This window comes from Garra rufa, chromosome 21 (genome assembly GCF_049309525.1).
Source record: "Garra rufa chromosome 21, GarRuf1.0, whole genome shotgun sequence".
In the NCBI taxonomy this organism is placed as follows: domain Eukaryota; kingdom Metazoa; phylum Chordata; class Actinopteri; order Cypriniformes; family Cyprinidae; genus Garra; species Garra rufa.
Genome location: NC_133381.1, coordinates 21,837,602 through 21,852,464, shown reverse-complemented (window position 1 = coordinate 21,852,464; position 14,863 = coordinate 21,837,602). Strand labels below are relative to the sequence as shown.

The 14,863-nt window shown below is 34.5% G+C and overlaps 1 protein-coding gene across 1 annotated transcript; it reads left to right on the top strand.

Moving 5' to 3' along the window:
- The first annotated feature begins 13,529 nt into the window (after positions 1 to 13,529).
- Positions 13,530 to 14,763, top strand: ankrd9 (ankyrin repeat domain 9). Its single transcript, XM_073827432.1, has one exon. It carries the CDS (start codon positions 13,739 to 13,741, stop codon positions 14,600 to 14,602), a length of 864 nt encoding a protein of 287 aa, XP_073683533.1. The 5' UTR covers positions 13,530 to 13,738; the 3' UTR covers positions 14,603 to 14,763.
- Positions 14,764 to 14,863: the final 100 nt, after the last annotated feature.

Below are 14,863 nucleotides of genomic sequence, written 5' to 3'. Positions count from 1 at the left end.
TGTAATGATGCCGAACAGTAATGATGCTGAAAATTTAGCTTTGATCACAGAAATAAATTACATTTTAAAACATATTCAAATAGAAAACGGTTATTTTAAATAGTAACAATATTTTACTGTTTTAGCTGTACTTTGGATCAAATAAATTCAGACTTGGTGAGCAGAAGAGACTACTAAAAAAACATTAAAAATATTTTGATAATTATCAAACACTACAAAGTCATCAGGACATCTGTGCCAGTAGCACTACACAACCTTTGTCTCATTGTTCTAGAAGTACTCCTAAAATATTATTTTCTTGTCATGCCAAGTCTACAGGTGCATCTCAATAAGTTAGAATGTCGTGGAAAAGTTAATTTATTTCAGTAATTCAACTCAAATTGTGAATCTTGTGTATTAAATAAATTCAGTGCACACAGACTGAAGTAAAGTCTTTGGTTCTTTTAATTGTGATAATTTGGCTCACATTTAACAAAAACAAACCAATTCACTATCTCAACAAATTAGAAAACTTCATAAGACCAATAAAGAAAGTATGTTCATTTACAGTATATGTACTCAATATTGGTAGGGGCTCCTTTTGCTTTAATTACTGCCTCAATTCGGCGTGGCATGGAGGTGATCAGTCTGTGGCACTGCTGAGGTGGTATGGAAGCCCAGGTTTCTTTGACAGTGGCCTTCAGCTCATCTGCATTTTTTGGTCTCTTGTTTGGTTCAGGTCTGGTGAGTGTGCGGTCATTTAACCAACTTTTGGTGCTTTTGGCAATGTGAGCAGGTGCCAAATCCTGCTGGAAAATTAAATCAGCATCTTTAAAAAGCTGGTCAGCAGAAGGAGAAGTGCTCTAAAATTTCTTGGTAAACGGGTGCAGTGACTTTGGTTTTCAAAAAACATAGTGGACCAACACCAGCAGATGACATTGCACCCCAAATCATCACAGACTGTGGAAACTTAACACTGGACTTCCAGCAACTTGGGCTATGAGCTTCTCCACCCTTCCTCCAGACTCTAGGACCTTGGTTTCCAAATGAAATACAAAACTTGCTGAAAAGAGGACTTTGGGCAACAGCATTCCTTCTTCTCCTTAGCCCAGGTAAGACGCCTCTGATGTTGTCTGTGGTTCAGGAGTGGCTTAACGAGAGGAATACGACAACTGTAGCCAAATTCCTGACACGTCTGTGTGTGGTGGCTCTTGATGCCTTGACCCCAGCCTCAGTCCATTCCTTGTGAAGTTCACCCAAATTCTTGAATCAATTTTGCTTGACAATCCTCTCAAAGCTGCGGTTCTCTTGGTTGGTTGTGCATCTTTTTCTTCCACATTTTTTTACTTTCACTCAACTTTCTGTTAACATGCTTGGCTACAGCACTCTGTGAACAGCCAGCTTCTTTGGCAATGAATGTTTGTGGCTTACCCTCCTTGTGAAGGGTGTCAATGATTGTCTTCTGGACAACTGTCAGATCAGCAGTCTTCCCCATGATTGTGTAGCCTAGTGAACCAAACTGAGAGACCATTTTGAAGGCTCAGGAAACCTTTGCAGGTGTTTTGTGTTGATTAGCTGATTGGCATGTCACCATATTCTACACTGTAAAAAACAATTTGTTGAGTCAACTTAAAATAATTTGTTACCTGACTGCCTTAAAAGTTTAAGTTTAGTTAACTCAAAAAAGTTTAGTCAACTTAAAATGTTAAGTTGTACAAAGTGACAACTTCAAATTTTAAATTGAATCAACTCAAATATCTAAGGCAGCAGGGTAACAGTAACACATTATTTTAAGTTGACTCAAATTGTGTTTTTTAGTTTTTTTCAGTGTAATTCATTGAGATAGTGAATTGGTGGGTTTTTGTTAAATGTGAGCCAAATCATCACAATTAAAAGAACCAAAGACTTAAACTACTTCAGTCTGTGTGCATTGAATTTAATACATGAGTTTCACAATTTGAGTTGAATTACTGAAATAAATGAACTTTTCCACGATATTCTAATTTATTGAGATGCACCTGTAACACATTACTTTCCATAAAAAATAACAAAGTAACACAATTAGTTACCTTTTCTACGGAGTAATGCAATATTGTAAAGCATTACTTTTAAAAGTAACTTTCCCTAATACAGGTGGCATCTCAAAACAAATGTATGAATGTAATCAAATGTAATCATTTTTTTATTGCAAACGCGGTGAGATTCCACTGAGACCCTGAACACTAGTGGAATGAACAACATAAATACAGCTTCAAATAAATTTACAGTATTGCTACATAGGCTGTAATTACATGTTATTACATCTGATTATGATTAATCTGATCCCCTAATCATATTTAGAGATAAACTGATATTACTTCTAAACAGGTTTAAGTGTCCAGAAGTGTTGTAGAAACTTTGTTTTTAATAATAATCATCATCAGTGTTGTGGAAAGTTACTTTTAAAAGTAATGCATTACAATATTGCGTTACTCTCTAAAGTAACTTAGTTACTTTTGTGTTACTTTTTAAATCTGGGCTAAGCTTTCTTGCTTGTTTTTAATATAAAAAGTGCTTTTTTTTAAGGTGATGCATTGCTGCCACACACATAGTTTTTCCCCACTCGTAATAACGAATCTTTTCTTGTAATAACGAGGTCTTTTCTCATTAAAACAACATCTTTTCTCGTAATAACCAGATCTTTTCTCGTTAAAACGACATATTTTCTTTTAATAATGAGATCTTTTCTCGTTAAAACAACATCTTTTCTTGTTAAAACAACATCTTTTCTGGTAATAACGAGATCTTTTCTCGTTAAAACAACATCTTTTCTTGTTAAAACAACATCTTTTCTCGTAATAACCAGATCTTTTCTCGTTAAAACAACATCTTTTCTCATTAAAACAATATCTTTTCTCGTAATAACCAGATCTTTTCTCGTTAAAACGACATATTTTCTTGTAATAACGAGATCTTTTCTCGTTAAAACAACATATTTTCTTGTAATAACGAGATCTTTTCTCGTTAAAACAACATATTTTCTTGTTAAAACAACATCTTTTCTGGTAATAACGAGATCTTTTCTCGTTAAAACAACATCTTTTCTGGTAATAACGAGATCTTTTCTCGTTAAAACAACATCTTTTCTGGTAATAACGAGATCTTTTCTCGTTAAAACAACATCTTTTCTGGTAATAACGAGATCTTTTCTCGTTAAAACAACATAATTATCTCGTTAAAACGACATCTTTTCTTGCAATAACGAGATCTTTTCTCGTTAAAACAACATCTCTTCTTGTTAAAACAACATCTTTTCTTGCAATAACGAGATCTTTTCTCGTTAAAACAACATCTTTTCTCGTAATAACGAGATCTTTTCTCGTTAAAACAACATCTTTTCTGGTAATAACGAGATCTTTTCTCGTTAAAACAACATCTTTTCTCGTAATAACGAGATCTTTTCTCGTTAAAACAACATCTTTTCTGGTAATAACGAGATCTTTTCTCGTTAAAACAACATCTTTTCTCGTAATAACGAGATCTTTTCCCGTTAAAACAACATCTTTTCTGGTAATAACAAGATCTTTTCTCGTTAAAACGACATCTTTTCTTGCAATAACGAGATCTTTTCTTGTTAAAACAACATCTTTTCTGGTAATAACGAGATCTTTTCTCGTTAAAACGACATCTTTTCTGGTAATAACGAGATCTTTTCTCGTTAAAACAACATCTTTTCTGGTAATAACGAGATCTTTTCTCGTTAAAACAACATCTTTTCTCGTAATAACGAGATCTTTTCCCGTTAAAACAACATCTTTTCTGGTAATAACGAGATCTTTTCTCGTTAAAACGACATCTTTTCTTGCAATAACGAGATCTTTTCTCGTTAAAACAACATAATTATCTCGTTAAAACGACATCTTTTCTTGCAATAACGAGATCTTTTCTCGTTAAAACAACATAATTATCTCGTTAAAACGACATCTTTTCTTGCAATAACGAGATCTTTTCTCGTTAAAACAACATCTTTTCTGGTAATAACGAGATCTTTTCTCGTTTCTCGTTAAAACGACATCTTTTCTGGTAATAACGAGATCTTTTCTAGTTAAAACGACATCTTTTCTGGTAATAACGAGATCTTTTCTCGTTTCTCGTTAAAACGACATCTTTTCTGGTAATAACGAGATCTTTTCTCGTTAAAACGACATCTTTTCTCGTAATAACGAGATCTTTTCTTGTTAAAACAACATCTTTTCTGGTAATAACGAGATCTTTTCTCGTTAAAACAACATCTTTTCTGGTAATAACGAGATCTTTTCTCGTAATAACGAGATCTTTTCCCGTTAAAACAACATCTTTTCTGGTAATAACGAGATCTTTTCTCGTTAAAACGACATCTTTTCTTGCAATAACGAGATCTTTTCTCGTTAAAACAACATAATTATCTCGTTAAAACGACATCTTTTCTTGCAATAACGAGATCTTTTCTCGTTAAAACAACATCTTTTCTCGTTTAAACAACATCTTTTCTGGTAATAACGAGATCTTTTATCGTTAAAACAACATCTTTTCTCGTAATAACGAGATCTTTTCTTGTTAAAACAACATCTTTTCTGGTAATAACGAGATCTTTTCTCGTTAAAACGACATCTTTTCTGGTAATAACGAGATCTTTTCTCGTTTCTCGTTAAAACGACATCTTTTCTGGTAATAACGAGATCTTTTCTCGTTAAAACGACATCTTTTCTGGTAATAACGAGATCTTTTCTCATTAAAACAACATCTTTTCTGGTAATAACGAGATCTTTTCTCGTTAAAACAACATAATTATCTCGTTAAAATGACATATTTTTCTCATAATAAAGACATATTATGTCATAAAAACGATATGATTTTCCCCTTATAGAAATATGGTTACATTATGTGAGCGAGCTAAGTAATTGTTTGAGTTGCTTTCGCCACAGTCCTGACATAGCATAAAGGAGGATCTGCGATGCTGAAGTTATAGAAATACACTGTTTATGTATTTTAATGTAATGGTTTTAATTGTAGCGGCATGTTTATTAAGATTAATCTCCAATCTGTCTACAATAACTCTGACCCAGAGGATGTGACTCATTTAAGATGATCAGATCAAAACTGTTATTTCTGAATAATCGACTCTGGGCTTGGAATATTTGGATGACTTATGTTTGATTTAACAGCAAATCGAAATACTAACAGAAATAAATAAAAGAAAATTTACGTTTGATTGTATTATTATGATGATTTTGTTCTGTTTGAAAAATGAAAAAAAAAAAAAAAGAATTAAACCAGATTTTTCCTATTATTGTTCATGGATAAAAAGAGAGCTTATTAAATATTTGTGCGTGGGCGGCCCTGAAAAGCCACTTTTCAACTCAGCCTGTCTTTACTGTACGTCCCATCCTGCAGAATAAATCTTCATCTGATGTATGCTCTCACAATAATGTTTCTGCATAATGGCTGGCTATATTTCTTGCAAATATACATCAATATACATATACATGCAATATACATATAAAGTGCAGCACTGCACTTCTCAGGTCAGATTCTTAATACTGTGTTGTTACCTGAATGATCCACGGCTGTGTTTTTTGTTTAGTGATAGTTGAGTCCCTTGTTTGTCCTGAACAGTTAAACTGCCTGCTGTTCTTCAGAAAAGTCTTTAGGTCCCACAAATTCTTTGGTTTTCAGCATTTTTGTGTATTTAATCAGATTAATCTGATCCCCTAATCATATTTAGAGATAAACTGATATTACTTCTAAACAGGTTTAAGTGTCCAGAAGTGTTGTAGAAACTTTGTTTTTAATAATAATCATCATCAGTGTTGTGGAAAGTTACTTTTAAAAGTAATGCATTACAATATTGCGTTACTCTCTAAAGTAACTTAGTTACTTTTGTGTTACTTTTTAAATCTGGGCTAAGCTTTCTTGCTTGTTTTTAATATAAAAAGTGCTTTTTTTTAAGGTGATGCATTGCTGCCACACACATAGTTTTTCCCCACTCGTAATAACGAATCTTTTCTTGTAATAACGAGGTCTTTTCTCATTAAAACAACATCTTTTCTCGTAATAACCAGATCTTTTCTCGTTAAAACGACATATTTTCTTTTAATAATGAGATCTTTTCTCGTTAAAACAACATCTTTTCTTGTTAAAACAACATCTTTTCTGGTAATAACGAGATCTTTTCTCGTTAAAACAACATCTTTTCTTGTTAAAACAACATCTTTTCTCGTAATAACCAGATCTTTTCTCGTTAAAACAACATCTTTTCTCATTAAAACAATATCTTTTCTCGTAATAACCAGATCTTTTCTCGTTAAAACGACATATTTTCTTGTAATAACGAGATCTTTTCTCGTTAAAACAACATATTTTCTTGTAATAACGAGATCTTTTCTCGTTAAAACAACATATTTTCTTGTTAAAACAACATCTTTTCTGGTAATAACGAGATCTTTTCTCGTTAAAACAACATCTTTTCTGGTAATAACGAGATCTTTTCTCGTTAAAACAACATCTTTTCTGGTAATAACGAGATCTTTTCTCGTTAAAACAACATCTTTTCTGGTAATAACGAGATCTTTTCTCGTTAAAACAACATAATTATCTCGTTAAAACGACATCTTTTCTTGCAATAACGAGATCTTTTCTCGTTAAAACAACATCTCTTCTTGTTAAAACAACATCTTTTCTTGCAATAACGAGATCTTTTCTCGTTAAAACAACATCTTTTCTCGTAATAACGAGATCTTTTCTCGTTAAAACAACATCTTTTCTGGTAATAACGAGATCTTTTCTCGTTAAAACAACATCTTTTCTCGTAATAACGAGATCTTTTCTCGTTAAAACAACATCTTTTCTGGTAATAACGAGATCTTTTCTCGTTAAAACAACATCTTTTCTCGTAATAACGAGATCTTTTCCCGTTAAAACAACATCTTTTCTGGTAATAACAAGATCTTTTCTCGCTAAAACGACATCTTTTCTTGCAATAACGAGATCTTTTCTTGTTAAAACAACATCTTTTCTGGTAATAACGAGATCTTTTCTTGTTAAAACGACATCTTTTCTGGTAATAACGAGATCTTTTCTCGTTAAAACAACATCTTTTCTGGTAATAACGAGATCTTTTCTCGTTAAAACAACATCTTTTCTCGTAATAACGAGATCTTTTCCCGTTAAAACAACATCTTTTCTGGTAATAACGAGATCTTTTCTCGTTAAAACGACATCTTTTCTTGCAATAACGAGATCTTTTCTCGTTAAAACAACATAATTATCTCGTTAAAACGACATCTTTTCTTGCAATAACGAGATCTTTTCTCGTTAAAACAACATAATTATCTCGTTAAAACGACATCTTTTCTTGCAATAACGAGATCTTTTCTCGTTAAAACAACATCTTTTCTGGTAATAACGAGATCTTTTCTCGTTTCTCGTTAAAACGACATCTTTTCTGGTAATAACGAGATCTTTTCTCGTTAAAACGACATCTTTTCTGGTAATAACGAGATCTTTTCTCGTTTCTCGTTAAAACGACATCTTTTCTGGTAATAACGAGATCTTTTCTCGTTAAAACGACATCTTTTCTCGTAATAACGAGATCTTTTCTTGTTAAAACAACATCTTTTCTGGTAATAACGAGATCTTTTCTCGTTAAAACAACATCTTTTCTGGTAATAACGAGATCTTTTCTCGTAATAACGAGATCTTTTCCCGTTAAAACAACATCTTTTCTGGTAATAACGAGATCTTTTCTCGTTAAAACGACATCTTTTCTTGCAATAACGAGATCTTTTCTCGTTAAAACAACATAATTATCTCGTTAAAACGACATCTTTTCTTGCAATAACGAGATCTTTTCTCGTTAAAACAACATCTTTTCTCGTTTAAACAACATCTTTTCTGGTAATAACGAGATCTTTTATCGTTAAAACAACATCTTTTCTCGTAATAACGAGATCTTTTCTTGTTAAAACAACATCTTTTCTGGTAATAACGAGATCTTTTCTCGTTAAAACGACATCTTTTCTGGTAATAACGAGATCTTTTCTCGTTTCTCGTTAAAACGACATCTTTTCTGGTAATAACGAGATCTATTCTCGTTAAAACGACATCTTTTCTGGTAATAACGAGATCTTTTCTCATTAAAACAACATCTTTTCTGGTAATAACGAGATCTTTTCTCGTTAAAACAACATAATAGGCTCTATGCACGCGTACTTCCGCGTTTGACGCAAGGCTGCTATTCCGTTTCCGGTTGGAGAGGTTTGAAGCGGAGAAAAACGCGATTATGGCAGAGTCGACGAATTTTACTCGGTGTTTGCAAGAGTTGCCCAAATGTACAATCACTGATGTGCAGTACAACGCCACAGAGCAAACTTGAGAAAGGTTTCAAGTTTTATGTGTCTTCGTATCTGTGCAATTATGAAGGTAAATTCAGCTAACCTGAACCGCCTGAACTGAACTTCTATTATTTTTTTACGATTCGTCCAGCAGCAGGCGTGTTTGTAATTTTGTCTGAAAGTGTCAGGTAAAATCAGGGCCACAAATGAGATCTCAGTGAACGCTCACTGCTACCGCTCTATGAGGAAAGCAGAGACTCCACACCAACTGAGAGTAGAGTAGCTTAAAAGTGACGTTCAAAGTTCTGTTGGACATGTTCAGTCCAGTTCAGTTTTTACTTTTCTAACGTTACCACTGTTCAGCTTGGATAACCACAGCTGTTATCTTAGCTAGTATGGATGATTATTGTACAAAATAATAAGAATAAAAAATGTAATGCAGTTCTACGACAGATGAATAGCACTGCATTATCACTGCTAATTATAGCTGAAACAGTGGTAATGGAGATACAAGGCGGCAAAGTTGGTTTTATAATCACACATTCTTTAGGAAACGCGTGGAAACTTAGAAAAGTGTTAAATTTAGCAGATGCTGTACACTGTGGCACACAGCAGTGGTGGCTAGAGGGGCTGTCCTCCCGTCTTTGAAAAGATACTTTCATACGTTTAGATGTCATTTTATATGTTTATTTAATATAATAAAGCAAATAAGCATCAACAATATGAGTGGAGTCTGTTTTTGTGACTAACGTTACCGTAGTATAGAAGACAATACAAGTTATTAGAAAAAATAGTACACAACACTCTACAATCGCGCCGGAACGGAAGTAATCCAGCATCCTTATATTCCACCGGAAGTACGTCATTCACCGCCGTGCATAGAGCCTATTATCTCGTTAAAATGACATATTTTTCTCATAATAAAGACATATTATGTCATAAAAACGATATGATTTTCCCCTTATAGAAATATGGTTACATTATGTGAGCGAGCTAAGTAATTGTTTGAGTTGCTTTCGCCACAGTCCTGACATAGCATAAAGGAGGATCTGCGATGCTGAAGTTATAGAAATACACTGTTTATGTATTTTAATGTAATGGTTTTAATTGTAGCGGCATGTTTATTAAGATTAATCTCCAATCTGTCTACAATAACTGCACTCTGACCCAGAGGATGTGACTCATTTAAGATGATCAGATCAAAACTGTTATTTCTTAATAATCGACTCTGGGCTTGGAATATTTGGATGACTTATGTTTGATTTAACAGCAAATCGAAATACTAACAGAAATAAATAAAAGAGAAATTACGTTTGATTGCATTATTATGATGATTTTGTTCTGTTTGAAAAATGGAAAAAAATAAATTAATTAAGCCAGATTTTTCCTATTTTTGTTCATGGATAAAAAGAGAGCTTATGCTTAAATATTTGTACTTTTCAACTCAGCCTGTCTTTACTGTCTGTCCCATCCTGCAGAATAAATCTTCATCTGATGTATGCTCTCACAATAATGTTTCTGCATAATGGTTATATTTTTTGCAAATATACATCAATATACATATACATGCAATATACATATAAAGAGCAACTTCTCAGGTCGGCGGCGCCAGCGCGATCCCTTACATTAGAGCTCTTTTTTTTCCCCACAAACAAAAATCCAAAAAATCTAGCTTAATTTTCGTTTTTCTGTTTCTCAAACAAAGCGAAATAAAAATAATAAGCTATTACTATTATTAATATTATTATTATTACTATTATTATTATTATTAATTCATTTTGTTTGAGAAACGAAAAAACGAAAATTAAGCTAGATTTTTGGGATTTTGGTTTGCGGGTAAAACAAATGAGCTTATTGCTTTAATAGTGTTTAACATGCGTGGGCGGCCTTGATACTTAGTCTGATTATATATATATATATATATATTATTTATTATATTTTATTAAATTAAATTATATCTAGCTGAATCAAGCCGCGCATTGGGTTGTTGTTCTGGGTTATACAGTGGGAATAGGCTACAGATAATGAACTCACGCGGGAAAGACTGTACACTATCTCTTGTTGGATTTATAATGAATTAAAACACAATTTTGTTTTCGATTGTTTTATTGAAGTAAACCTTTCAAGCTGTCTATAGACATAGGTGCGACAGCGCACACTGTATTTTTACAAAAGCAATTTTTAACGTTTTGTTGTTATTGTGGAAGCCTGCATAAAACAAATCAGACATTTAGCCTATATTTCTTTCCTCTAGGGATCGCGCTGGCGCCGCTGACCTGAGAAGTGCAGTGCTGCACTTTATATGTATATTGCATGTATATGTATATTGATGTATATTTGCAAGAAATATAGCCAGCCATTATGCAGAAACATTATTGTGAGAGCATACATCAGATGAAGATTTATTCTGCAGGATGGGACGTACAGTAAAGACAGGCTGAGTTGAAAAGTGGCTTTTCAGGGCCGCCCACGCACAAATATTTAATAAGCTCTCTTTTTATCCATGAACAATAATAGGAAAAATCTGGTTTAATTCTTTTTTTTTTTTTTTCATTTTTCAAACAGAACAAAATCATCATAATAATACAATCAAACGTAAATTTTCTTTTATTTATTTCTGTTAGTATTTCGATTTGCTGTTAAATCAAACATAAGTCATCCAAATATTCCAAGCCCAGAGTCGATTATTCAGAAATAACAGTTTTGATCTGATCATCTTAAATGAGTCACATCCTCTGGGTCAGAGTTATTGTAGACAGATTGGAGATTAATCTTAATAAACATGCCGCTACAATTAAAACCATTACATTAAAATACATAAACAGTGTATTTCTATAACTTCAGCATCGCAGATCCTCCTTTATGCTATGTCAGGACTGTGGCGAAAGCAGCTCAAACAATTGCTTAGCTCGCTCACATAATGTAACCATATTTCTATAAGGGGAAAATCATATCGTATTTATGACATAATATGTCGTTATTACGAGAAAAATATGTCATTTTAACGAGATAATTATGTCGTTTTAATGAGAAAAGATCTCGTTATTACGAGAAAAGAAGTCGTTTTAACGAGAAAAGATGTCGTTTTAACGAGAAAAGATCTCGTTATTACTACAGCTGAGTGGAGGGAAAAATATGTGTGTGGCAGCAATGCGTCACCGTAATTTTTGGCATTTTACCAAAAATGAAATAATTAAGCCTCAGGCATTGTGGATTGCATTAAGAATAGGATGCAGGAAAAGAAATTCCAACACTTTTCTGCAAAAAAAAAAGAAACAAATGTCATGTTTTTAATGTTTTGCCATTTTTGCTTATTAGTACGGTTTAATTAGATTATCGATGGCTGGCAGCAAAAACATTGGTTAATTACATTAGTAATTGGTTAAATAGCCTACATAAGAACATTTGTGTTATTAACATTTCATTATTGCAGGTTTGCATTCTATTCTAAGTTTGCATTTCACTGTCCTTATTTATTTCGAGGAATACTGAATCTGTTTCTGTGTAAGTAAGATGAGTAAATACATGTGTACATTTAGTGTAGAACGGTAGCATCATGTTTACACAGCACACACAACACTTTGGCATTTACTGCCGATTTCTCTCAACATGGGCACAGGACAGCTGTCAGTCAATAAATGGGCAAACAAAGTAACTGGCATTACTTGTTTGAAAAAGTAACTCAGATATTTTCTTGTAAATTAAGAAGTAATGCGTTACTTTATAGTTACTTTGAAAAAGTAGTCTGATTACGTAATTTACATTACTTGTAATGCATTTTCCAGCATTTTTGTTTGTTTGAACCCTTTCCAACAATAACTGGATGGATTGTAAGATCCATCTTTTGACACTGAGGACAAATGAGGGACTTATACACAACTATTACAGAAGGTTCAAATGCTCACTGATGCTCCAGAAGTAAAATTATGCATTAAGAGCCGGGGGTGAAAACTTTTGAACAGAACGGAATGTGAAGTCCCTCAGTTGTCCTCAGTGTCAAAAGATGGATCTCAAAACCATATGGTAATTGTATACATATATACAAATATATACACAAAATATTGAAATACACAAAAATGCTGAAAACCAAAGAATTTGTGGGACCTAAAGACTTTTCTGAAGAACAGCAGGCAGTTTAACTGTTCAGGACAAACAAGGGACTCAACTATCACTAAACAAAAAACACAGCCGTGGATCATTCAGGTAACAACACAGTATTAAGAATCAAGGGGATGTAAGCTTCTTATCAATTCAACTAATATTTTCTATTGTGGACTATATGTAAACATCATGTATGTGAGATATCTTAATTAGGTCAGTACTAAATAAAAAATAAAAAAAACAATAACATGCATTATGTATGATCCCTCTTATTTTGTTAAAATAATTAACATTTTGCACATTCTGAATGGGGGGTGTAAACTTTTGACCTCAACTGCATAGACATTAAATAAAAATTCATTAAAAATAAGAAATATTTTGAGATGGAGCAAAAAAAGTGTTTCAGACTTTCTATTTAGTGTTTTAAAGTACAAAGTACTTTCACAAACTCACTAAGAAATATATTAAGGGGGGGGGGGGGGCTAAAATTGTTTTAATTTGCATGTATGAATATCATATATGAGATAAAAAGCAATCATAATACTTACCCGCTAGATGGCGCAAGTGTTCCTCAACATATTTCTATTTTCATATAGCGTCTGGAGTCGTAAGTCTGATTATCGACGAATTTTATTCATGTTTACTTTGACATACTTTGCCCTTTACTTCTTCAAACGAAAAACTCCTAACTTCAAATACATACATACATAAAAAAATCTTAATTGTGCTTATATAAAATCAATATAACCTCAAAGAAGACATACATAATCGTTCACCTATAATAATAAACTCTGTCAGGCTGCCATGATAAACAGATCAGGTTGATCGCCCCGTGCAAAGAGTGCAAGGCTCGGTCTGTGAAATATTATGTAACAAAACTCGCGCTGAATGTACTGAATGCGCGAGGGTCACTCGATAGCGCCCAAACATACGCACACATGCGTTGTACACTAATAAGGAAAAGTTGGAGGCACTTTGTACCCTGGTGACGTGCGCCAGCGTCCAATGACAAGGAGCGCAGCGATAGGCGCAATCCAACACGGGCTGCCCAGCATATATAAACTCTCGGCTGAGTTTGTAGTGGGGTTTGAAGGCGGGTGAACGGTTTTAGACACTATCGTACGAGATTACCGCCTTGTTTTTTTCATTTATTACTCCGCCTGGCCTCTTGGGTTACATATTTATATTCTCACCGATGTTTCAGTATCAGCTCTGGCTGCACTGAAAATCCACGTAAACGCCGTTGAATCGTATTTTTGAATCCAAACAGTCCCCTAAAAACGTTTAATACAGCAGTGGAACTCACAATGCCTATGGATCTGGGGATGTACGAGAGCCGCGCGGATTATAAATCCCCGAAACAATGTCAAAGGTCCTCATTTGCATTTTATCAGGCTGTACGGGACCTGTTGCCGGTATGGGTCCTGGAGGACATGCGAACCATGGAGGTGTTTCACTGGGAAGATGACGGACAGGCGTGCGCGTATTCCCCGTCGGAGGCGTTTCTGTACGCGCTGGTACATGACCACCAGCAGTACGCACGTTATTTACTCAACAGGTTCTCCACCCGCGCTCTGGAGATGCCTAGCAGAAGTTTCTGCTGCTGCCAGGCATCCACCACACCGCACTTGGCCATAGCCGTCCGCTACAACCGCATCAACATCCTGAAAATGATTATGACCACCATTAAAGATTTCACAGACTGCGAGAGACAGAGCTACCTCAACCGTCACGGATGCGTCCACACGGACAGCAGCAAGACCGCGCTGCATCTCGCTTGTGACCTGGTGCGTCCTGAGTGTTTGATACTCTTGCTGGGTCATGGCGCGTGTCCTTACGCAACGGACCTGACAAGGAACACCCCCCTGGACTGTTTACTCAGTCAGATCTGCCAGAGCGACTTTGACATGCGTAAGAAGCGCATCTGCCTTGGCTACCTCATTTTATTCATGCCCACATTTCGCTTTCAGATGAAGAGACAGTTGAAGGACAATGCCGATGTGTGGAGGGCGCTCATAGGAGAGCAGGCCTTCCAGTGGCTCTCTGGATCATCACCTCCTTCACTGTTTGTTCAGGCCATGCAGAAGCTCAGCCAGTCCATTCCCACAGACCAGCTGGACTCACTGCCGGACTTCCTGAAGCCCCTGGACTTCAGACTGGATCAAGCTTAATGTGCACACCTGGAAATGTAATAAACTACATTGTTTGACTCATGTTTCTTGAAATATTCAGGTTTGACTGTATAAGCTTTGTAAATATGTGAATAGTTTGATGTTGCATAGTCGCATTGTGAAAGACACTGTAAAATTATTAAATATATCTATTTTTTGCATTTGTGGCCTTGGAGCTTCATTTTTCAGATTCAGTTCATTCAAAGTGTATCTCTGGTTTTATGAATCAAACATCATAAGACATACTATCTGTCTTCAACA